The 25,517-nt window shown below is 39.0% G+C and overlaps 2 protein-coding genes across 3 annotated transcripts in view; both read right to left on the bottom strand.

The window, feature by feature from the left end:
- Positions 1–293: 293 nt before the first annotated feature.
- Positions 294–4,006, bottom strand: LOC148845487 (putative LRR receptor-like serine/threonine-protein kinase At1g56140). The gene is made up of 7 exons (XM_088955876.1): positions 3,727–4,006; positions 2,914–2,940; positions 2,439–2,542; positions 1,579–1,792; positions 1,225–1,456; positions 956–1,106; positions 294–869 (listed from the first exon to the last, which is right to left on the bottom strand). The coding sequence occupies exons 1-7, from the start codon at positions 4,004–4,006 to the stop codon at positions 471–473; spliced, it is 1,407 nt and encodes a 468-aa protein (XP_088812002.1). The 3' UTR covers positions 294–470.
- The window catches only part of LOC148845486 (putative LRR receptor-like serine/threonine-protein kinase At1g56140), an 85,006-nt gene continuing 62,402 nt past the window's right edge, over positions 2,914–25,517 (bottom strand). For both annotated transcript variants that reach the window (XM_088954275.1, XM_088954274.1), the window contains 7 exons: positions 12,843–13,053; positions 12,500–12,731; positions 12,227–12,377; positions 11,673–12,124; positions 11,385–11,538; positions 3,176–3,375; positions 2,914–3,069 (listed from right to left, as the gene is read on the bottom strand). In XM_088954275.1, the coding sequence (XP_088810401.1) occupies positions 11,738–12,124; positions 12,227–12,377; positions 12,500–12,731; positions 12,843–13,053 (981 nt within the window). In that variant the 3' untranslated portion in view covers positions 2,914–3,069; positions 3,176–3,375; positions 11,385–11,538; positions 11,673–11,737. The remainder of the gene's footprint in view (positions 3,070–3,175; positions 3,376–11,384; positions 11,539–11,672; positions 12,125–12,226; positions 12,378–12,499; positions 12,732–12,842; positions 13,054–25,517) is intronic.

The following is a 25,517-nucleotide window of genomic DNA, read 5'->3' as shown; positions in this document are numbered from 1 at the left end:
TTAACCCCACTCAAGTATAATATGGTTCAGGTTGTCAATCCACTGGTGTGCTGTTAGTGAGTACTGTTGAAAATGAGAATGATCGGTTGTTAACATTGGACCTTAAGTAGCTACTAGGTAGAAGGCACGTTGGATTCTTTTACTGGATAATAGGTTGGGCTCAGTGATGTTATTGAGGTTAAGGCAATGTCTGCAATGGCAAATGTTGAACTACTTGAAATGCTGAAGTACATGCTGAAGTACTGCAATTTAAATTCAGAAGTAAACTGATGCTGCCCTGTGATGGAATTCAATTTGACACTAAAAGGAAATAGGCTACTCAATATTTTCTGAAACATTAATAACAAATTTTTGTTTTTAGTTTTGAAACAACAAATAGGCTGCACAATGAAAGTACCTTCCTCTAGTAGGAAACTGCAAGAAAAGCAAGACATTTATGATACATGTTTGGTTAACATGGAAGCCAATTGTCACCTTCCTTCTCCAATGATACCATGGAGCATTGGTTGAGAAACATCTTCTGTGGAAGTGTTTGGTTCATTCACCACGGTAGTATCAGATGATGTCTTGAATTGGCTGTCAATTGACTCTGACATTGACTTCCTCAAAGAATTCTCACTCAAAAAGCTACTGGTGATATCATTAAATTGCCAATCTGTTAAATAACTGGGTTTGGATGTGATGGTGCTCACTTCAATATCTCCTGAAAGCATGGCCACAACGCATGACATGGAGGGGCGCAGTGCATGTGAAGTTTGAGTGCATAACAGGGCTATTCCTATAAGTCGATGATCTTCTCCTTCATCAAATTCACTTAATTTTGGATCAACAAGTTCAAGCTCGTGGCTATTTTCATGTAGATTCCATACCTAAATGATCAAACAAAAATTGCAAACATTGGTAATGGATTAAAACAAACTTGAAACTATGAATTTCATATTCCATTCATTCTTACCCATTCAAGAAGATAGATCTTATCTGGAGCCAAGCTGGAGTCAGAATTTGGCCGCCCACTAATGATCTCTAGAGTGACAACAACAAACCCAAACACATCAGCCTTCTCGGTTAGATGTCCACGCATAGCATACTCTGGTGCGAGATAGCCACTTCACAGACATTAACCAAAACTGAGGTTACTTGGTTATATAGATTAAGTATCATAAATATAAATAGAAAGTAATTCAAGCTAGAAAATGATGCAAGTAAATGCTTTCAGATGATTACATTGTTCCTGCAACTCTGGTGCTAATGTGGGTCTTCTTGTCGTCATAAAGCTTGGCCAAACCAAAATCTGAAATTTTGGGATTTAACTCAGCATCAAGTAGAATATTACTAGCCTTGACATCTCTGTGTACAATCCTAGGCCTTGACTCTTCATGAAGATAAGCTAGCCCTCTTGCAATTCCCAAGCATATCTCATAGCGAGTTGGCCAATCAAGATTCAAACAAGTCTTCCCTGAAAACCAGTGGGACCATTTGGATATACATGATCTTTATAGCACCTAATGTATTCCATATATATGAATAAATTTATGGAGTTTCAAGGTGAGAGAACAAAATTCTTGAAAAGGTTTATACCAAAGAGGGCTTGATCAAGGCTTTTGTTTTCAAGGTACTCGTAGACCAAGAGATGCTTCCCTCCTTCAATGCAGCATCCATATAATCTGACAAGGTTGCGTTGTTGGACTGCAGATATGGTAGCAATCTCTGTTACAAATTGATTTCTTCCTTGATGGGATGCCACTGAGAGTTGTTGCTTCACAGCCACTACCCTCCCATCAAGAAGGGTATCCTGTAGAAACCATGCGATTCAATTTGAACTCTTTGTCAGTATATATATGTATACAAACAGGAAGAATTTGGTTGAAAAAATATACTAAACTACATTTTTTTTTGGTAATTGCATTTAAAGACCATGAAACCAAGATCCTTTATGTGGGTATGTATTTACTTCTGTGCATGCATTCATATACATATCTATATATACATACAGACTATGACAGAGAAACCTTCAAAGACACTCATAGATACAAATATTCACAATATATGTATAACAAACAACTAGAAATTGTGTGAATGTTATTCATGCATAGATACTAAAACCACTTAACTCCCCTCTTTATGTTTGTATACTTATGTATTTATGTAAACATATGTATTCATGCATATCTGCATGATAGATAAGGTGTACAATAGTGCTCTTTTCATGCCACCTATTAAAATCCAATGCATTCTAATGTCAAACAATAATTCCATGTCCTGTTCTATAGTAAGAAATAAGCCAAAAATTTCCATGGAAGCTCACTTGTTTTTCCTAATGTTACGATCATCATACTAACCCTGAGCTTTGAGCTTTAAAGGAGAAATCAAGTCTTTTAACTATGATGTTATGTTATTCTGTAGTTAATTATAAGATTGGTAGATGAAATGCAACTTACCTTGTAAACTGGCCCAAAGCCCCCCTCTCCTAGCTTATTTTTCGGATGGAAGTCTTTTGTAGCATTTTTCAGATCAGCATAACTGAATGTGTTTGATCTGGGACCTATTCCCATAAACACAAAAATGTGGATTATAACTTTAATCAGGGGCTCTCTATATTACCATCACTTATTATCCACTTAGTAAGAGTAAAAGAAATTGAAACCAAATAGATATAACCTACTATATGTAGGATCAATGGCCTGCTCTAGGTTGCAGCTTATCGAGCATCAAAATTGAGAAAATTTAGTTTAGTTTGTCTTTCAGCATTTATACTAAAATCTAACTGAGTTAGACAATTTCACAGCCAGAGAGATATTAACTTGGGTATCACCTGAGGAGTGGGTCAAAAAGTTAAAAAAGGAAAAGAAAAAAAAAAAGAAACCACCATTACCAATTTACCAGTTAACCAATGTTAAAATTAAAATATTTTACCATCTTCATCCTCATTGGCATCTTTTCCTTTTTAAGTAAAAAACTATAACCGCCAGTAGGCTTGCAGCTGCAACACCAACTACTAGTCCAACAATCAATCCTGTCTTTCCCTTCCTGTGGTTGTTGGTGGAAGGCCACTTACATTTGGTGTGAAGTCTGTCCAAGAAATCCATAATCATTAATTTAGAGAAAATAAAAGAATACTTGATTCTTTACATCCATTCATTGAAATAGATTCATCCATCAATTCCTAATATATTACCTAAAGTTACAGCCAGGGCAGAGATAGATGGTCCATAGTAACCTTGTTCAGGTATGGAACAAGTACCTTTTCCAGCCCAGAAAAGATGAATTTCAAGAAAATTCTCAGACACATTTGCCTTAAAAGTCTTTTTGAACAGAAAAATTCGAGGCTCCACCTGTCTCCTTCCTTGTATCAAAGTCTTTTAATTCTCGATTCCCCTAAAAAATTAAAAAAATAGTTTCAACCACCAAAAAAATCTCTTAGCTCATAGCATCAAGTATATATACAAACTAAAAGAACATGCACATCAACAAACTGGCTTTTTGGTTTACTTCTGGTATTCTGTAAGATAAATTTGAGAAATTCAATGACTGAAATGAGCTCAAGATTCAAAAATAATAATTATAGATTCTACTCTGACCATTTCTTTTAGTAAATCATTTGGGTTGTGGACAAAAAACCTCAATAAGCTTTATTGTTTATACTCTAATATATTAGAAATGAGTTGGAATAACAATGAGGATTCCTGAAATTTAGGACATAAACCCACTATTATGTAATATGTATACCTGTAAACCCAAGGCTTACTGTGTAGAATCCATTTTCCAAACCTAGGCCATAGTATCTTAGTGATCCTGGAGTTAGCCTTGATGTTTGGAAGAACTCAGTGGTTAAAATACCTGCACCTGAAATTTGTGATAAGGTGTTTTGGAAATAGCTTGGGGTCTTTCTATCATTGAACAGTCCAACACTGCTAACTCCCCATTTTTGGGTATCTGTTACATAATATGATGCTGGTCCCAGAGTTTCATTTTCTCTATCAAAAAGTCGGCCAGCAGTAGATACCATGGCAAGACCACCATACTTGATTGAAAAGTTTGCATCTGTGAAAATAAGCTGTCAATGTTAAAATTAGTTCCAATTGAAACGATAGGAAATCCATCACATGGACACCCAAGATTGCGGAATAAAGGGGGTGAATTTCAAAAATTTTTCTTTCCCTTCAAATGGGAATCGAATTCCCTATTTAGAAAATCATATTTTCAATGATCATTCTTGAACCATAAACTGAACCAGATCTGAACCAAAAGGAGGAGAGAGAGATAATACCTGATACAGAGAAATAGTATCTCTCAATGGAGGTGTTCACGCCCAAGGTAGAAACCAAAATCTGCTCCCACTGAAGATGGCGCAGTGCAAGGTGGAGCAGAATCAACAGTGTCCTTCCTAAGAACTTGATTCTTCCCAAGAATCACCTGGATGGCTAGTGAATACAACTCCTACCAATCTTTTCTCCAAAAGATTGGAATCAAGATCCAATCTTGATTTCTCCCAAACAATGGAGATCGAACTGATATAAGCGGCAGCTGCAGGAAGGAGGCGGCTAGAAAGAATTTGCAGGGTGCAGAATTCTCTCCTTTGTGATCTCAGCTCTAAAGACAAGACTTGAGTCTGTTGGATGTGTGTCTAAAGGCTGCCGCCCCCTCTTCCTTTTATAGACTTAAAGGGATCAGTTCTTAATCCCATTAGGAGTTGCTAACCCAAATCATATCTGGACTAGAAGTCCCTTTAAGATAAGAGATAATCCTTTATCTTATCTGTAGATTAGATCAGCCAGCTCCTAATCTAATTAGGAAGTTTCCAAATCTAAATCTCATTTAGATCTTGGACTCTCTGAGTGGATAGGGTGTGGGCCCAATCCTATTAGTTGATCTTATCTCAGAATTCGCCCCTTAAAGACTAATCAAATTAGCCCAGTTCGAAATGGGCTTAAGGCCCATTTAGGGTTATGTATTCATTAAGCCTTCCAAACTGCTGCCCAGTTGAGCTTTCTTGTATGGCATGGGACCCAAACATTGATCTACACATCAGCCACATGGGTTCAGCCCAGCCTTTGTTACAAGGCCTGGCCGAATACACTGTTATGGACAGTGCACCCCTTGAAACCCATCAGATGGGCTCTATGGGCCCAACACTTACTCTAAGTGGTCCTTGGGCCAAGCCACCTTGTAACACCCAGGGACTGTGGGCAGATGCAAGATTAGCCCATCAGGTATTATCCTCAATGGCCTTACACTTAACCTCTCAGCCCATAATGATCATACACTGCCTGACAAGAGAGGACCTCTCCCTCGGCTGCAAGGAACAGTGTTGCACTCTCTCATTTATGGATCCCAGAAATTAAAACCTATTTTCAAACATTTCGAAACCATAATATATATACTTTTATATCTCATATAAAATATATTTTGCAAAACAAATCTCAACGATTGAAATCGGCTGCCGGCAGTCTTGGTTTCCATCAGTGAGAGTGCATCCCCGATCATTACCTTTGTTCGACAAAGGGGCTGAACCTGTCACTATGATCACCCACTCAAATGAATTCTCAGACTGTCCCAACATACCCAGGTTTTGACCCCTGCTAAAGATCTCACTGATTGGTACATCAAACACGGCCCAATCCGACACCTAGTGCAGTATCATAATCGAGTCTAGGGGTCGGGTGTAACTTTCCAGTTTTGCCCATCAATCTCCAAGGTCCAGGGCAATACTGGAATTCTGGTCCAGTTCAAAGATTCAATTAATCCCACACTGTGTGTACCTAGAGTCTCACCCTGGTAGCTAAGACAAGCCACCCCAACCGACTTGGTGGCACCACAGTGTCAGCCTTGTTAGGATAGGTCTCCCCAGACCGACCCACTGGCTGTGAACATTCTAAACTAACACGAGTCTCATTAAGTGTCCAGTTTAAGGGTATTACACAGAAACATACCAAGGGAACATGAATCAAATTTGCACTTTTATTCATTTACAATAAACACAAAGTACATCATTTTGATTGAAGCTAAGGGCATACAAAACTGTCTAACACCAATATAGTGCATAAGCATAATTATGAATTGACTTGATATAGGACAGACCTATATTGCACTCCATCTACATCACTAATGCTGAATGCTCATGGAATTAGATGTTCAAGGAAGAATCAAATGAATTGCTTGGAAGGGCTTTTACTTGACTAGTAAGTGGGCATGCGCTTTGCATGTGACAATTTTTTTTTTTATAATGATGATGATAGTAAATAATATGTTATCAAAATTTTCTACAATTATTTTATATTTTTTTGTTTATAAAAATTATTCTTATTTCTTATACTTATTTTTGTTTAATATGATGAATATACAGTACAGGGAAAATCTATGATACTGAAAGGCATGGTACCGGAAGAACTTTGACAAATCAAAGCCCACCCATAAGTTTTGATAAATACCATCTGATTGGTTAACATGTTTATGATACCAATTGATTGGTAAGAATATTTTCAGATTTGATGTCTTTCCGGTATCATAGTAGAATCCTGTACAATATTCAAGATGTGCCTAATTGTTTTCTACCATTTTTTGTATTTTTAATACTTTTATGTGTTTTCATATTTTTTTGGTTTTTTAATTTAATTGTGACATCAGATGTTGACACATTTGACCCAAATGGTTAAATTGTTGACTCACCACCAAACAAAAAGCAACTCCATTTTTGTGTTGAGTTTAAAGTTGTATTTTATTTATAGCATCAATAAAAAGTTAAAAACAATTCTTAGTTATCATGTCTAGTTTTTCATATGATTAATTAATATGAAATATTAGAGATGTGTCCAAATGATTTTTTACAGAGTTTCTAACTATTTCATATTTTTATGTTTTTAATTTTTATTATTTAATTATATCAAAGGGCAACACATATAACCCAAGTGGTTGAATTGTTGACCCATCACCAGGAAAACAATTTCATTTTTGAGTTGGTTTGAAATTTTATATTTTATTTTCAACTTCCATAAAAACAACTTTCATTTATCACACTTATTCTTATTTGATATGATGTAGTTCTTACAACTGGAATGATGCAGTTCTTACATGTTGTTTCTTAATTAACCATATGCCATAAGTGGAGTTTTTCCCTTCTTGTTTCCATCTACTCCACCTTTCTCACTTTCTCCCCTTGTGTTTGGTTGTGCCTTCTTTGTTCACCAATTAGGGCCCGAAATGGATAAGCTTAACACCAAAGCCTTACGGTGTATCTTCTTAGGATATTCTCATACTCAGAAAGGTCACAAGTGCTATCATCCATAGCTTTCTAAGTCATTTGTACTCCCCGATATGACATGTTTTGAGACTATGCCTTTCTTTTCTCCTATTGGGTCCTCTTCCATGTCTTCTTTCCTTAACTCTCCTTATTGCCTCAACAGATGTTAGCCTCATATTTAGCCAAAATGATGCAAGAGAAGTATACACCTCCTAAGAGTGTGAGTCACAAAGGGCATCCCACTCTAGCTCCTGCTTTGCCACCATCGCCGCCACCATTGACTAGTCCATCTGACCTTGATCTTCCCATCGCACTCCATAAAAGTAAACATGCATGTATTGATCACCCTATATCTTGTTATGTATCATTTGCACATCTATCTCCTGCTAATGAGATTCCTATCTTTGTTGTCTTCTATTTCTATCCCTCATTCTCTCAAGGAAGCTCTTATTTCTCCTAACTGGAAGAAGGTGATGGTAATGTGGATTTATACTGTGAAACCTCGTCCTTATGGTAAAGTGGATTGGTACAAAGCTTGACTAGTTGCTAAATGTTGCACTTAGTTATATGAAGTAAATTATACCTTCTCCCTAGTGGCCAAGATGGACCCCATTTGTGTCATTATCTCCCTAGTTGCTCATTTTGATTGGGCATTGTTTTAACTTAATGTCAAGAATGCATTCCTCCACGGTGACCTTAAGAAGGTGTATATGGAGCAACCTCCAAGGTGTCACTTAAGGGGAGGAAGGTAAAATGTGTCAGCTCAAGAAAGCTATTTATGGGTTAAAACAGTAACTATGAGCTTGGTTTGGTAGATTTAGCAGTATGGGAAACATTAGGCTTAAAGTAGTGTAGTGTGGGCCATTTAATGTTTAGCAGAGAAACCAACCAGGAAAATCCTCTTGGCAATTTATATTGATGATATAATCATTATAGGCAGTAATGGTGGGGAAATTAAGGAATTTAAGCAGCTTCTACATCAACAATTTTAGACCAAGGATTTGGGACACTTGAAATATTTCTTGGGTATTGAAGTTGCTAGATCCAAATATGGAATCTCCCTTTCCCAACATATGTTATAGACTTATTAAAGGACACATGATAATTAGGAGTTAAACCAGTTGACACTCCTATTGATCCAAATGTAAAGATTTCAGATGGTGAGGGGAGCCCTTGAAAGATCCAAGGAGGTATAGGAGACTAGTTGACAAGCTCATTTACTTCACCATTATAAGACCAGGCATTCCATTTAGAGTGGATGTTCATAGTCAAATCATAAAAAATCCCAAAACCAACCACTAAGAAGCAGTTATAAGGGTATTGAGGTAATGTGAAAGGTGCTCCTGGTCGAGGGTTGTTATATAAGAAGGGAGCTGAGTTGTCCCTAGAAGGGCATTCAGATGTGGACCCGGCAGGGTCCAACATAGATAAGAGGTCCACCACAAGCTACTGCACCTTTCTTGGGACTAATTTAATTTCCTGGAAAAGCAAGAAGCAAAATATTGTTGCTGGAAATAGTACAGAAGCAGAATATATAGCTATGGCTCATACTACTTGAGTTGGTGTGGTTGAAGCACTTGTTATAGGAAATTGGGATAGATATACCCTCCTCTCCTATGAAATTGCTTTGTGATAATAAGCTGCCATCCACATATCCACTAAACCTAGTATTCCATGAGAGGACCAAATACATAGAAGTGGATTATCATTTTTTGGGAAAAAAAAAAAGATGGCAAGTGGAGAAGTTGTTACACCCTATGTGAAATTAGAAATCAATTAGTCGACCTTTTCACCAAAAGTGTAAATCGTGTAAGAATGAATTCTATTTGTAACAAGTTGGAACTTTGTGATATTTATGTTCCAACTTGAGGGGGAGTGTTGAAGTGTATTTATCTTTTCTATTTATGATCAGCAAGGGTATAGTTGGGATTTCATATTATGTTAGTTTTCTCTCCTTTCTTAGTTAGGAGTGAAGTTGTCATTGGTTATTTATTAGTAAATCAAAAAAAGTGGGCAGTAGATAGAGAGACTTAGAGAGATGAACTGACTCTCAATCTTTATTGCTTTCATCCCTAGTTCTCATATCTCTCTCTCCTCTTTCTCTTTCAAGCAGAGACTTCTAGGGAAATTTTCTACTGGTTTTCCCTCTTATTTTATTCTATTTTTATTTAATTTCAAGAGGATTCAATATAACCATTAAATCAATTGGAACCACACTATCTCTTGAAAACTTGAACCCTCTTCTTTAACAAATCTCATAACCACCCATTCCCACTTATCTTTCCTTTCCTATTCTCCCACTTTTCCATGCATGAAACTTTCTACACATCATATCTTTGCTCCCCCTCAAAGCCTCCACTTTGAACAAGCCTTGACTACACCCTCTTTTACCAATTGTTTCTACTACAACAAGACCTTATTTTTTAAACTACTTGACAAAAGACAATGATAGAACAAATCATTTGTCTACCATCACTCAATAGACCTCAGCCCTAACGTGACCAATTGCATTGCATTTTTACACATACTAACGCATACAGTTGGTAAAGGTAAAGCCCCACTACAAATTGAACCATTCCCCCCTCAACAATTGTCAAGGGTCAAATGCTTCCATGTTGCCCTTGCACTCTTTGACAGGTCCCATGCTCTTCGAGGACCTTATGTCTTCTGCAAGGCAAGAAACTGACTCGAGAGTCGAGACCCTTGACTTCCTTGTCAAAACAGTTTCCTTAGTGGGGAAGTTCTCAAAAAATTTGATATGCTCCACTTGTGAAACTCCACATGGCAGAGCTCTTGCCACATAATCATCTTCCACCTTGAGTCACTCCTTCCAAACCTACAACTACAACAAAGACAAAATCCAAACTTTGTAGCAGATCCTATCATGCATTACCTCAACCACCCAAGGGATCCTCTCCGGCCTATCTCCTACCACTTTATGGAGGCAAACTGAAGATTGCTCAAAATCAAATTTCCTAGTTTGTTCTGATAAAACCTATACACGTCTCCTCAATCATCCTAAAGATATTCTCCATCCAAAGGTTGAAGGGAAGACCAACCAAACCAACTTCAATGAGCAGAGGAGAGATGAAAACCAAAGCCCTATCCACCTCAAAGAGGTTTAAATTCATTTCGCTTTTTAGTTCTCATAAAGGCTTTTCCAAGTCCTTTCAACCAATAGAAACTGTTCCTCTTGACATCACCATTGTTGCACTCCAATCCTCAGAGCATTGGTCTGCCACAACTTTTGGCATGGAATTACTTGTGATGCATGCCATGTTATCCTTCTATCATAGCCTCTCCTTCAGGCCTAAAGACACTGCATTTCTGTTTACTTGAACTTTCATCTCTAGAAATAACCAAAGCATTTCCAAAAACCTTCACCCAAAGACCCCCAACCTTCAGGGATGCACTTAGATATCATCCCCTTCTGTTCACCTTCAACTCTGCAACGAATCTCCTCTTGTTCTCTTTCAAGTTCTTTTATCCACTCCCTGCCTCCCTGGCTCTGTAAAAATACACTGTCCCATCAACTGATCAACACAATCCTTGAACCATTCTATTGCTATCTTGTCCAGGAAAATATAAGTCCTCCTGTCCTCCAGAATCTTCAACAGATAACTACTGTAACCAAGACTACCAAAGAAGAATACTTTAGCCTCTATTCTAAATGAGCTTCTCCATCACTGTGAAGTACCCTTAGGAAATTTATGCTATGACATCAAACAGAATTGATTGGGGGAACAAGATTCATGCAGCTGACCCCATCACTGATGATGATACTTGAATAAAAAGAAACAAAAAAGGTTTGTTTTCTGATGTGATTTCAGAGAGAAAAGAGAAGAAAGATCAACCCAGAACCAAAGAGAAGAAGAGAAGAGAGAGAGAAGGGGTGCAGTTAGTTATGTCTGGCCTTCCCACTAATTCTTAATGATACTTGTAACCTAAACAATAGGTAGAATTCCTCTAATACCCCTACTAACTTCATAAGAAAACAAAACAAATAAATATGGCCTAACTACCAATAACTGCCATGAAATAACATAAGGAAATTAGCAAAAATAAAGTGTGGGACCACACACTAATAACTATCTCTACAATGATAATGATGACATTGAAGCATTGATCTAGCTATTCATACTCAAACCTTATCCTGAACAAATGAGATCGCTACATGTATTCTTCCACCATTCTACTCTGTTGAGTACTGTATCCATTGTTAAATTACGGATCTTGAATCACCTCTCACTACTTAAACAATTTCGTTTTTGGTCTACCCCTAGCTTTATAGACCTGTGGACCTGAAATATATATCAAATTTAACATTTTAAGTTCCAAGAACTGGAAAACATAATCTGACTTTTAATCCAAGAAATAAAGTTACTAATTTCAAATACTTTCTTCCAAAAGAATTACTAATGTGCAAGAGAATTACCTTAGTAGAAAACTGCTAGAAAATTGATATTTATGACAAATATCAGATAACATGGAAGCCAATTATCAATTTCCTTCTCCAATAATACTATGGATCATTGGTTGAGAATCATCATTTTGCCTGGAGGGGCTTGGTTCATCCACCATGCTTGAATCTGATGACGTCTTGAATTGATCATTAGTTGATTTTGGCATCGAGTTACTCACAGAGCTACTGGTGATGTCATTGTACTGCCATTCTGTTAAATAACTAGGCCTGGATGTAACGTTGCTAATTTCAGTATCTCCTGAAAGCATGGCCACAACACGTGACATGGAGGGCCGAAATGCCGGTGATGTCTGAGTGCATAAAAGAGCTACTCCTATAAGTCGACGGGCTTCTTCTTCATCAAATTCACTCAATTTTTTATCAACAAGTTCAAGTTCACAGTTGTTTTCATGTAGATCCCATGCCTAAACGATCAAACAAAAATGACAAACATTGGAGGACATTATGTCAATGTAAAAGACACGAGTTCCCAAAACAATAAATTTCATCTTTTATTTATTTCATACCCATTCAAGGAGATATATCTTCTCTCGATCCAAACTAGGGTCAGAATTTGGCCGCCCACTAAGGATCTCTAGAGTGACAACTCCAAATCCAAACACATCAGCCTTCTCAGTTAGATGCCCACGCATAGCATATTCTGGTGCGAGATAGCCACTTCACATACATTAACCAAAGCTGAGGTTAACTGGTTATATATATTTCTAATGATACATACAAATAAAGAGTCAACAACTAAGACAGAAAAATGATGCAAGTACATGATTTCAGGTAATTACATTGTCCCTGCAACTCGGGTGCTAATGTGGGTCTTCTTGTCATCATACAGCTTGGCCAAACCAAAATCTGAAATCTTGGGATGTAAATCAGCATCAAGAAGAATATTGCTAGCCTTAACATCTCTGTGTACAAACCTAGGTCTTGATTCTTCATGAAGATAAGCTAGCCCTCTTGCTGTTCCCAAGCATATCTTATAACGGGTTGGCCAATCAAGATGTAAAGTGGTATTCCCTGAAAACCAGTGGCACCATTTGGGTATACATGATTCTTATAGCTTCTACTGTATTCCATATTCTAGAGTTGCAGTAAGGTGAAAGAACAAAGTTCTTAACAGGTTCATACCAAAGAGTGCTTGATCAAGGCTCTTGTTTTCAAGATACTCATAGACTAAGAGGCACTTTTCTCCTTCAATGCAGCATCCATATAGTTTCACAAGATTACGCTGTTGAATTGCAGATATGGTAGCAATCTCTGTTACAAACTGACTTTTTCCTTGTTGGGATGCCACAGAGAGTTGCTTCACAGCCACTACCCTCCCATCCGAAAGTGTACCCTGTAGAAACCATATATCTATAATAAACAAGCAGAAATTGTATGTTTGTGATTGTATGCATGCATGAATACTAAAATTACATAGATTTTTCTCTATATATAAGTGTATGGATATTCAAATATGTAAATTTACAAAACTCACACTTATGTGCATACAAATATATCTTTATATACATGTACAATGTGAGAGAAAGATTGTCAAAGACACACACATCAATACAAATATACAGCGGTTGATAGGATGCTGTTTTCATGTCACCTATTGAAAATCCCTCGTATTATAATGTTAGTGATGAATGGAGTTTTGCATTAAAAGGATAAAGGAAAACAAAAGGTAAAGGAGAGTAACCATACAGAGATAGGAATATTTTTCAGTATATATCAATGTTTTAAAAGGTGTGAGAGGTGTATGCCTGGAGGCACCCTCAAAACACCCTGAGGCGCATGATGGAAGTGTTTATGCTTCTGAGGCATGCACCACAGGTGCCAGAGATGTGCACCTCAAACACCTCTTACATGAGGCACACCAGAGGTGTGTGCCTCTCAAAAAAAGAAAAGAAAAGAAAAGAAAAAGAAAAAGAAAAAGAAAGGAAAGGAAAGTAAGTCTGGGCTGAGGGGCTTCACCCCCTAGACCCCCTCAACACCCTTTTGAGGAGGCTCACACCTGTGCCTCTCAAAGAAAGAAAAGAAAAGAAAAGAAAAAAAAAAGAAAAAGAAAAAGAAAAAGAAAGGAAAGGAAAGGAAGTCTGGGCTGAGGGGCTTCACCCCCTAAACCCCCTCAACACCCTTTTGAGGAGGCTCACACCTTGTGCTCAAGAGGCTTACACCTTTTCACCTCACATCTCCAGGTAGTAGAGTGCCTTACGTCACGCCTTTGCAATTTATTATTTATTATAATTATAATTTATAATTAAATTGAAATGGATAAAAATATAGATAGAGTTTGTCCATTCCACTCTGTAGAGAACACTGATGTGGACCCCACAGCTACGGTCCCACTGTGTTCGTAGGGTAGAAGGTGTTCTAGTCTTCCTAGGGTTAGCTATTGGTCATTTAATTGTTTCAGTTGTTATTTATTTCAGTCTTATTTTGCTCTATTTGTTATGTAAAGACTAAGGGCAGATCTGTCCTTTCCATGTAATGAGCATAACCTATAAATATTAATTAAAGTGGCGGCGGCAGAACATTAAGCTTCTGCTCCTCCTTTTCAACTCTTGTGTTCTACTGCTTCTCCTCCCTCTTCCTCCTCTTTTCTCTTTACCTTTCTTCTTATTTTCGAACCTGAAATCCATTAGGGTTCAAGACTGATAGCAGTCTTGAACTTCTACTTGGTATCAGAGCTCGGGTTTCTCATGTGAGTCTAGTCCAGCCGACCACATGAGAACCATCTAAGGCTGGAAGCTGAGAAAGTAGAGTTCGTTGACTGGTTCTTGGAGATCTCCAGAGGATTAGCAGCTGTTTGAAGAATTTCCACAGTTGCAGCGAGTTGGTGATCAGGAAGAATCAGAGAAGGCTAGGGTTCGGGTAACCTTGGAAGGCAGCGAACAACATCCTATTGTAAGTTTTTTATTTTCTGAGAGAAGAGAGAAGATAGGTTGGACCTATCTAGCAAGGGCAGCCGAACCACTCTAGGGTTCTATCTTTCTATTCTCTAGGGTTTTGTCCTAATCCTGCAGCAAACCCTAGTACTGGACTGAACCTTGTGATCTTCCTCAACATTGATCAGTTTTAGGGTTTCATATTAACCCTACTACAAGCCTTATCCGTACGGTACTGTCTGGAGTGTACAGCTGAGAATTTGCTTTTAGGACTGATTAAAACCCCAATTCGGCTTCAGCATATCAGATTGTTCTTCAAACTGTTCTTCAGTTTTCTTTTGGGGTTTCGAACTCTTCTAAGGGGTTGAAAACAATTCGGACTGTTGCTGTTGTGTGTGGTTATTGATTTCATATCAGTTTTATACCTGTTTCATGTACATCTATTGTGAGTACAGATTGGTTCTATACTGATTTTGTGATTGTGGTTGATAGTCCAAGTGCTGTTTTTTACTGTAGTAACCCTAATTTTGAGACTTTTGATTCTTGACCGAAATGGAGTTTAAGAATCAAGCAAAAGGCAGCTTTTGGAACATCAGTTATGGTAGTGTTTCTGAGATGGGTGGTCAGATTACAACCGTAAATTCAGGTACTCGAGCTTCAGCCTACCATGCCTCAGCTCCAGGTACTACTAGACCATGTTAGGTAATAGATTCAGGTGCATCCGATCACATGACTAGCTTGCCTTCACGGTTTACCACTTACCATTTGTTTTCTGGTAGGGATAAAGTATCTATTGCTGATGGCTCCTTGGTTCCTATTTCTGAGAAGGATGACATCAAGTTATCAGATACGATCTCCTTGTCTTCTGTCTTACATGTTCCTAAGCTTGATACTAACCTTCTTTCAGTCAGCAGTATTACCAAACACATGAACTGCTTAGTAACTTTCTTCCCTGACCGATGTGTTTTTCAGGACCTAGAGATGAAGAAGGTGATTGGGACTGGCCGTGAGACGAATGGGATCTATCTGCTCGGGGAGAGTTCTCGTCGGGAAGAGTCAGTGGATAAGAGGTCACTTGTTTCCCAGAGTGTGAGTTCGGTTATGCTTTGGCATAACCGATTGGGTCATTTGTCTTTTCGGTCCTTAAAGAGTCTGTTTCCTACTTTGTTTGAGTCTGTTGAGTTGTCCCAGTTGCAATGTGAAAGCTATGAGTTTGCTAAACATTGTAGAAACTCTTATTCATTGAGTAATAAAAGGAGTAATCGTCCTTTTGATCTTGTGCATACGGATGTTTGGGGGCCATATCACATCCCTCCTATGGGTGGGTACAGATATTTTTTGTTATTTGTTGATGACCATACTCGTTTTTCTTGGGTTTATCTTATGCGTTCACGAGATGAGGTTCCCACCCTGACCCAAAACTTTCACCAAATGATCCTAACCCAATTTGATGCCAAGATCAAAGTTCTTAGATTTGATAATGCAAAGGAATACTTTGCTAAACCATTGGCATCTTACCTTCTTCATCATGGGGTTATCCATCAGAGCTCTTGCCCTCATACACCTCAACAGAATGGGGTTGCAGAAAGGAAGAATAGGCACATCTTGGAGGTGGCTAGAAGTCTTATGTTTACCTCCAATGTCCCTATTCGCTTCTGGGGTGATGCTATCCTCACGGCGGTATATCTTATTAATTGGATTCCTTCCCGAGTTCTTGATATGAGATCTCCTTTTTCCCTTCTATACCCACATGAGGAGTTGTTTTCTATTCCCCTTAAAACATTCGATTGCACCTGCTTTGTTCAGCTTCTCGGACCCCATCACTCCAAATTCGAACCCAAGGCCTCCAAATGCATTTTTCTTGGTTATGCACAAACTCAAAAGGGTTATTGCTGCTATGATCCTGTCTCAGGGAGGAGGTTTGTCTCCATGGATGTCACTTTCTTTGAGGAGACACCCTATTATCCTCGGGTTTCTCCTCAGGGGGAGAGCAGTGAGAATAGGGGTATGAGTCCTTGTCTTCAGGGGGAGAGCAGTGAGAGGTGGGTAGTTCCTTTACCTATTCCATTGGGTGATGAGAGCTGCAAGGGTGAGGGCGGTCAGAGGGATCAGGAATTGAGGGGGAGCGGCAATGGTGAGGGTGGTCAGAGGGATCAGGAGTTGAGGGTCTATCACAGGCGGTGCAGGCAGGTTGATCCCGATTATCAGCAGTCCAGGCCAGCTCCAACCTCATGTGCAGGTCCAGGTATTACAGTCCCAAGGCCCACAGAGACTTCTTCTATTGTTGCCATTTCACCTCCTACAGATGACCTTGACCTTCCGATTGCAGTCCGTAAAGGGAAACGACACTGTACCACATCTACAGCCCATTGTATTTCCCGTTTTTTATCCTATGATCGCCTATCTCCTACCTACAGGTCCTACCTTAGTTCCATTTCCGATGTCCCTATTCCAAGAACAGTGCAAGAGGCCCTATCTGTCCCGGAATGGAATGATGCAATGCAGGTTGAGATGGATGCCCTGTTGAAAAATAACACCTAGGAGGTAGTTGATCTGCCCAAAGGAAAGAAACCAGTTGGATGCAAATAGGTATTTACTGTGAAGCATAATGCAGACGGATCCATGGAGAGGTATAAAGCTCGGTTAGTTGCAAGAGGGTTTACACAGACTTATGGCATAGATTATTTGGAGACCTTTGCCCCGGTTGCCAAGATGACCACCATTCGAGTCCTATTATCCCTTGCAGCAAGCTACACTTGGTTTTTGTACCAAATGAATGTTAAAAATGCCTTCCTGAATGGGGACTTGCAGGAAGAGGTTTACATGCAGTTGCCTTTTGGATTCTATAATACAGAGGCAGGTAAGAAGGTTTGCCAGCTCAATAAGGCATTGTATGGATTGAAGCAATCACCTAGAGCTTGGTTCGACAAATTCAGACTAGCCCTTGGGAAGTTCGGTTATGTACAGGCCCAGTCAGATCATACACTGTTCATCAAGAGGGTGGAGTCTTCACTGACACTACTTGCAGTATATGTTGATGATAATGTGGAGACAGAAAATGACAGCCATGAGATTGAGTCCCTCAAACAGCTCCATCAAGAGTTTGAGGTGAAATATCTGGGTACACTTCGGTATTTTTTGGGTATTGAGGTTGCTAGATCTAAATAGGGGATCTTTGTCTCTTAGAGGAAATATGTTCTAGATCTGTTGGCTGAAACTGGAAAGCAGGGTGTCAAACCTGTAGATACACCCATTGAACAGAACCACAGGATTAGTGCAGAGAGTGGGGAGCTGCTTGAAGACAAAGTTATGTTCCAGCAGTTAGTGGGAAAGCTCCTATAAGGCTCTTTTTTATCATTCATCCAACTTATCCATGCTTCATGTTTTCAATTGTGTATGTTTTGTTCATCTTCCCACTCATGAACGCACAAAACTAACTGCACAATCAACTATGTTAGACAGTCTTGTATGCCCTTAACTTCAATCGGATTTTATGTACATTTGTTATTCAGTGGAAATAAATTAAAGTGCATGTTTGATCCATGTTGTATGGTGTAATTCTGTGTATGACCCTAAAACTGGACACTTATAGAAACTTGTGTTAGTTTTAAATGTTCACAGCCATTGGATAAGTCTGGGGAGATTCAACCTGCCAAGGCTAATACTGATGTGCCACCAAGTGTTGGGATGGCTTGTTTCGGCCATCAGGGTAAGACCCAAGGCACATGCAGTATGGGATTGCTTGAACCCTTCAACCGGACCAGATTTCCAGTGTTGCCCTAGACCTTGGAGACAGATGGGCAAAACTGGAAAGTTACACCTGACCCTTAGACTAGATTATGACACATCACTAGGTGTCGGATCGGGCTGTCTTTGATGTGTCAATCAGTGAGATCCTTAGTGGGGGTCAAAACCTGGACATGTTGGGGCAGTCTGAGAATTCATCTGAGTGAGTGGTCATAGTGACAGGATCAGCCCATTGTCGGACAATGGTAATGATCAGGAATGCACTCTCTCTGATGGAAACCAAACTGCCGGCAATTGATTTCAATCGTTGGAATTTTGTTTTGCAAAAATAAGATATATATATATATATATGTATATATATATGTATATGTACGGTTTCAAAAGATTTGCAAAAGGTTTTAATTCCCGGGATCCATGTGAGCAGAGAGTGCGGCACTGTTCCTTGCAGCCGAGGGAGAGGTCTTCTCTTGTCGGGCAGTGCTTGATCATTAAGGGCTGAGAGGTTAAGTGTAAGACCATTTAGGATATTACCTGATGGGCTAATCTTGCACCTGCCCACAGTCCCTGGGTTTTTATAAGATGGCTTGGCCCAGGGACCACTTAATGTAAGTGTTGGGCCTATAGGGTCCATGTGATGGGCTCAAGGGGGTCACTGAGTCTTTCAGTGAATTCGGCTGGGCCGAACCCATGTGGCTGGTGTGTAGATCAATGCTTGGGTCCCACGCCATACAAAGAAGCCCAACTGGGCAGCAGGTTGGAAACTAGTTAAACACTGAACACTTAATGGGCCAAAAGTCCATTTCGAACTGGGCTGATATGATCACCAGTTCATGGGGCGAATCTGAGATTAGTGTTAGTAAAAGGATTGGGTCATTGACCTTATCCACTCTAAGAGACCAAATTCAAATTAGATTTGAATCTAGTAACCTCCTGATAAGATCAGGAGTTAACTAACTTAATCTGCAGATAGGATTAAGATTAACCTCTATCCAAATACTGATTTGGATTGGGGATAACTCCCAAAATTATTGGGAGGTTTCTTAATCAAGAAGAAATAGGAGAAAATCCCAGCAGAAATATCAGATTTCGAACTAGGGGGTTTTAGAGAGCAAGAAACACACCCTGCAATCTGAGATTTGATCTCTCACAGACTCCAGAGAGAAGAGACAATTCTGCCCTCTTCGTCCCTGGACTTCTCCTCCTTCAGCCGCCGCCACTACCTGTTGGAAGATTGGATCTTTGCAGCAACAGGAAGTCAAGAAATCAGTTCTTGACAATAGTCTTGCAAGAAAGACAAAAGGATTCGGTGTTCAAGGTTTAAAGAGGGTTCTTGTGAAGAATCCAGTGTAGGACGCACCCTGCTGGTTCCGTTCCATCCACAGCTGTGTCATCTTCAGCAGGAGAGGATCTTGGTTACTTCTTTGGGCGTGAACACCAACTTTGGGAGATATTATTTCTCCGGATCAGGTATAATCCTTCCTGTTTCTTTTTGGTTCAGATCTGGTTTGTTTATGGTTCAAGTAGGATCCTTGAATAATGTATTCTAAATTTAGGGAATGCGATTCCCAGTTGGAAGAAGGTAGGAAAATTTTTGAAATTCGCCCCCCCATTCCGCACCCTTCTTGGCGTCCATTAGATGGATCCTACCATTCTTTCAAACTATGTGCGCATTCATGGGTTATAGCCTAGAACATAAGGGATTCCTCTATTATGATCCCAAAGTCCGTCATCTTCGCAATTCCCATAATGTCATTTTTTTAAAATATTTCTTTCTTTGAGCATGTTAAGCTACTTGCACCACCCATCTCTGTTTTGCATCATTTTGGTTCTATAGATTATCCTCTTCCTCTTAGTCATCAACAGTTGTAGGTTTATTACAAGAGACATCCAGTTCCTTCCATGCCTATGTCAACACCCGGTTTTTTCTTGGTCCGCTGCCTGAGCTCCCAATTCCCCCCAAACACCCGATTAGACCATTCTGGTCTTTCTAAAACACCAAAAAACCCCAAGAACCCGGATTTCAGCCTAAAAGCCCCTAGATCCACCATTAAATCTATAGAGAGGATGGGCCAAATGGCCCATAGACTGCTTTCTTATTCTTTTGTTTATGTTTTATGTTGTAATGGGCCTCAAAATGGGCCATACTTATGTTATGATTATTTAAACTTAACAGCCCAGTTAAGGGCCTCTCTGTAATTACAGTAAATTAAGTTTAATGAAAAGGATTAGCATGTAAGAGAGGATTACATTCGAAAATCCTTCTCAGAACCCTACTGCTGCCACCTTCTTCCTCTTCTCTCTCCTTGATTCTCTGTTTCTACTGTTCTCTATCACTTTTTTAATCAGTCCGTTTATTTCAAAAGGTTGTTTTTCTTCTTGGTATCAAAGTAGGCCCAGTGTATACGGAGAACTGAATCGAATGATTAGTTAAAATTTTTTCTTCAACCTAGTTGTTAATGGCTTTTTGGAGAGAAGGAGGTTGTCTTTGTCATCCTTCCGACAGTCTCTGGTGTTCTACCCAAAACCCTAATTAACTGGAGAATTCTACTTGCGGGCCCCATAGGGAGTTTGACCTTGGCACTCGGTGGTTAAAAGGCTCCTTGTTCTTCATCTTGAAGATCGATACAAGCATCTTGGTGTTCTGTGAAGTCTACAAGGAGCGGCTAGATCTTTTTTCTATTTCTCCTAGGTTCCGAGTGTGATGCAGTTAATAGGTACGATTACATAGGGGTTGGTTCTCAGCTTCTATTTTTTCCTGTCTTCCTTGATTGCTAATTGAAGTTGTTAGAAGCCTTTTTGAAGTGTTTTTAAGAAGATGGATACTTTGGGAATTGAAAACAAGCATGTTGCCGAATCCAAACAAGTTCTGGGGGCTCCTGTTGACTCTCTACTAGCTGTGACAACAGTTAAGCTAGATGGAACCGACTATCTGGCATGGTCACAATCAGTAAAGATTCATGTTTGCAACAGAGGCAAGTGGGGTATATCTCCAAGAGTAAGAAAGCTCCTACGGAAGATGATCCATCCTATGAAAAATGGATGCAAGAAAATTATACTGTCATTGGATGGTTAGTAAATTCTATGCAGCCCCAAATCAGTCAACACTTCTTATGGATGAATTCAGCAAAGGAAATTTGGGATAGTGTTGCTGAAACTTAGTCTCAGAAACTAAATATGGCCAAGGCATATAAGCTGAGAGGTGATGTGAATAATTTTAAGGTAGGGAGAGAGACCTTTAGCTGTTTACTTCACAATGCTGAAATCTCTATGGCAAGAAATTGATTTGATGGAAACTGTTGTTTAGGAAAGTACTAATGATGCTGAAACCTACAAAAAATTAGTAGAGAGAAACAGAGTTTTTGAATTCTTGATCGAGTTGAATCCCAAGTATGACATCACAAAACAAAATATCCGAAAGGATAGTTTTTCTTTGTCTCAGGCCTATGCCTTGGTAAGTAGTGAAGAAAGCAGGAGACTAGTCCAAGTTCAAGGGGCTGGTCTAAATGACCATTTTGCTAAGAAGTATCCTATTTGCCTTACATGGTCCTACAAGATTTTGGGGGGATGTTCTCTCACTGCAACCTACCTAATTAACCGTATGCCATCGAGAGTGTTGGGTTTTAAGTCTCCTATTAGTCTCCTTCATCCGGGTAAGGACCTTTTTCCTATTCTATTTTGTGCCTTTGGCTGTACTTGTTATGTTCACATTCCACGTGCCTAGAGACACAAGTATGAACCAAAGGCCCACAAGTGTATTTTCCTTGGTTATGCCTCCACACATTAGGGTTATTGTTTTTTTTTGATAAATCACATTAGGGTTATTGTTGTTTTGATCCAAAATCTAGAACTCAATATGTCTCAATGGATGTCACCTTTGATGAGCCCTCTCCTTTCTATGATCCTCCTCTGGAGCAACATTGTCCAAAGGGGGAGAATTGGTCACAATTGTTTGCTCTCCCCTTTCCTGTCCCAGTTGAGTCCTCTTTTGAGCCTTTTTCTATTTCCAAAGAATCAAGGAAAGAACAGTCATCTCATTCTCCTTCCAATATTCCTATTCCTCCTCCGTTACCTCCTCATCATCTCTTTAATCCCAGGTTGTAATAGCGGCAGAGAACTAGAAGTGGGTAGATTGTTTCCTCTATATCACAGGAGCCTCATACACTTGCAGTTACAAAAGAGACAACAAGTATTGATACAGTCCCTTTGGAGCCTCTTTTCCCAGATCATGATATCCCAATTACTATCAGGAAAGGTAAAAGAAAGTGTATTACACATTGCATTTCCAAATACCTTTCTTATAGCTTTCTATCAAATTCATATTTTGTCTATCTTTCTTCTGTTGCTTCTAACCCAATACCCAAGTCAATGTCAGAAGCTCTTACTGTTCCAGAATAGAGGGATGCTATGAGGACAGAAATTGATGCCCATAATAAGAATGACACATGGGAAGTGGTTGATTTGCCTGAAGGGAAGGAACCAGTGGGCTGTAAGTGGGTTTTCACCATCAAATGCCACGCTGATGACACCATTGAAAGGTACAAAGCTAGGCTGGTTACAAAAGGTTATACACAGACATATGGGATTGACTATCTGGAGACCTTTGCTCCTATTGCAAAGATGACCTCTGTGAGGGTTCTGCTATCTCTGACTGCACATTCAGATTGGCCACTTTACCAATTGGATGTGAAAAATGCATTCCTGAATGGAGAGTTACATGAGGATGTCTATATGTCTCTTCCACCAGGGATGTATGACATAGATATGGTGGGAGAAGTGTGCAAGCTGAAGAAATCTCTTTATGGACTCAAACAGTCACCTAGGGCATGGTTTGAAAGGTTTAGGGCTGCTCTTGTTAACTTTGGCTACATACAGGCACAGTCTAATCATACCCTCTTTGTGAAGAGGAGAGGCTCTTTGGTGGTATATCTTATTGTCTATGTTGATGATATAGTTGTGACTAGTAATGATGTAACATGGATTAATGATCTTAAATCTTTCCTTCATACAGAGTTTGAAATCGAAGGTCTAGGGGAATTGAGGTATCTCCTTGGCATACAAGTAGCTCGGTCTAAGGATGGGATCTTTATCTCTCAACAAAAATATGTGCTTGACTTACTCACTGAAATAAGGAAGATGGGTGCTAGACCAATGGCTACTCCTATTGATACGAGTCACAAACTTTCTGCCTTAGATGGACTACTATTGAAGAATAAGTGAGTCTTCCAAAGGTTACTTGGGAAATTGCTCTATCTTTGCATGACTAGGCCAGACATTGCATTTGCTATCAGCTGCATTAGCCAGTTCATGCATGCTCCTAGGGGCACTCATATGGCAGCAATAGAATGAATTTTGTGTTATTTAAAGGGTTCTCCTGGAAAGGGAATTCTATTTGCTAAGCATGGTCATATGAAACCAGAGGCTTACATAGATGTTAATTGGGACGGAAACACTTATGATAGAAGGTCAACTTCTAGGTACTGTAGTATAGTGGAAGGTAATATTGTCTCTTGGAGGAGCAAGAAACAATCAGTTATTGTCAGATCTTCAGCTGAAGCCGAGTACAAAGCCATGGCTCATGGAGTTTCTGAGCTACTTTGGTTTCGACCCTTGATGGAAGAAATAGGTGTTGAGTATGATAAGCCATTACTGTTATATTGTTATAATCAAGCTGCCATCAACATTGCTCACAATCCGGTGCAACATGACAGGACTAAACATATTGAAGTTGACAGACATTTTATCCAAGAAAGAGTGGCTTCTGGAGAAATTTGTCTGCCATTTATCTCTATTGAAGGACAGCTAGCTGATATCCTTACCAAGGGAATCCCCAAGTCCAAACTTCTGGAAAAGTTCCTATTCTCTCTCCTTGATTCTTTGTTTCTACTGTTATCTCTCAGTTCTTTGCACTTTTTTAATCAATCAGTTTATTTCAGAAGGTTGTTTTTCTTCTAAATCTAGCCAATACCAATTTGATGGCCCCCGATTAACCCCTATTTACACCTTGACAACTAGATCCAACACCATTATCAGACCCAAAACTTCCTAAAACACCTACACATGAAATTTCAAACCAAGATTCCTCTATTTCCCCTCCATTAAACCAAGGTTCCATTTTGAGCCTTCTCGTTAGCCTAAACATCCACGACCGAGATCCCCTTGATCCTAACACCTCTAAACCAATCAGACCATATGATTGAACCCTAGACACACCAAAACATTTACCCACAAATTTTCAACCCCAAATTCTCACATTTACTTGTTCATCAATCTTAGGTCTCTTTCATGTGCTGTTTCATCTCTTTATTTTTTCTCATCTTCCCACATGAATTGATTGGGATTTGAGGAGCAGAGGAGAGTCAACGAAGCTGTTTCAGCCAGCTCCAATAAGCTCTCCACACCCACCTCATCCGACCATAGCTCTCAGTTGTGTTTCAGCTTGTGCATAGATCAAATCTTATTACCCTGCACCCTTGTCATTTTGAAATCTGATTTTTATCTGATATTACTTTTACTTTCCAATAATCTGAGATTAGGACTACGATCCCTACTTAAATCCCAATTTAATATTTCTTAGTTGCTTTACAAATCAATTGCTTACCATTCCTGTTATATATCTTCCTAATGGTTGATTAATAGTTTAAGTCATGTCTGTTTTTGTTTCAGTTATCTGAGTCTGACTTAAAGTAGTTCTCTGTTTTGTCTTTGAAATAATGCCAAGAAATGTTGTTTTCCGTTGAACGGATTGTTTTGCTTGTCGCCAAATTCAGAGAGGTGACCGATCTGAACTCTCTAGTAAACAAGAGTATTTTCTGTATGAGATAAGAGAAGAAATAGGTATTTATCAAAAAAAAAAGAAATAAGTAAACAGATAAATAATACATCAGTAAAAAAATAATAAAAAGTCAATAAAAAAGAGAAAGGAAAAAGAACTAGATCCGAGGTGATTTGGCATCTCACTGGTTATAGGAGTGAGGAGTGTCAGTTATGGATAGCAAAATAATTCTGAAAAAAATAATAAAATAAATAAATAATGATAATAAACAATAAATGTTTATGTAAAAAATATAACAATAAAAAATATGTGATAATGGGTGGCTAGCTTAGTAGTTGGGAAATGTTAGCAAGTTGGGGATAGTTACAGAGAAAATAACAAAAATAAATAAATAAATAATTGATGAAA

Source organism: Nelumbo lutea, chromosome 7 (assembly GCF_056320005.1).
Source record: "Nelumbo lutea isolate HS-2025 chromosome 7, American lotus-T2T, whole genome shotgun sequence".
NCBI lineage: Eukaryota > Viridiplantae > Streptophyta > Magnoliopsida > Proteales > Nelumbonaceae > Nelumbo > Nelumbo lutea.
Note: the sequence above shows the minus strand (reverse complement) of the source record. Positions and strands in the feature narration are given on the sequence as shown.

What these genes read in the sequence shown, in the direction of transcription:
- LOC148845487 (XM_088955876.1), bottom strand. Translation starts at nt 4,006, where the DNA reads ATGGTATCTACTGCTGGCCGACTTTTTGATAGAGAAAATGAAACTCTG. An exon ending in AGTAAGCCTTGGGTTTACAG is followed by an intron (nt 2,941 to 3,726) that starts GTATACATATTA and finishes TTACTTAAAAAG; the next exon opens with GAAAAGATGCCAATGAGGAT. An exon ending in CCTTGATCAAGCCCTCTTTG is followed by an intron (nt 1,457 to 1,578) that starts GTATAAACCTTT and finishes ACTGGTTTTCAG; the next exon opens with GGAAGACTTGTTTGAATCTT.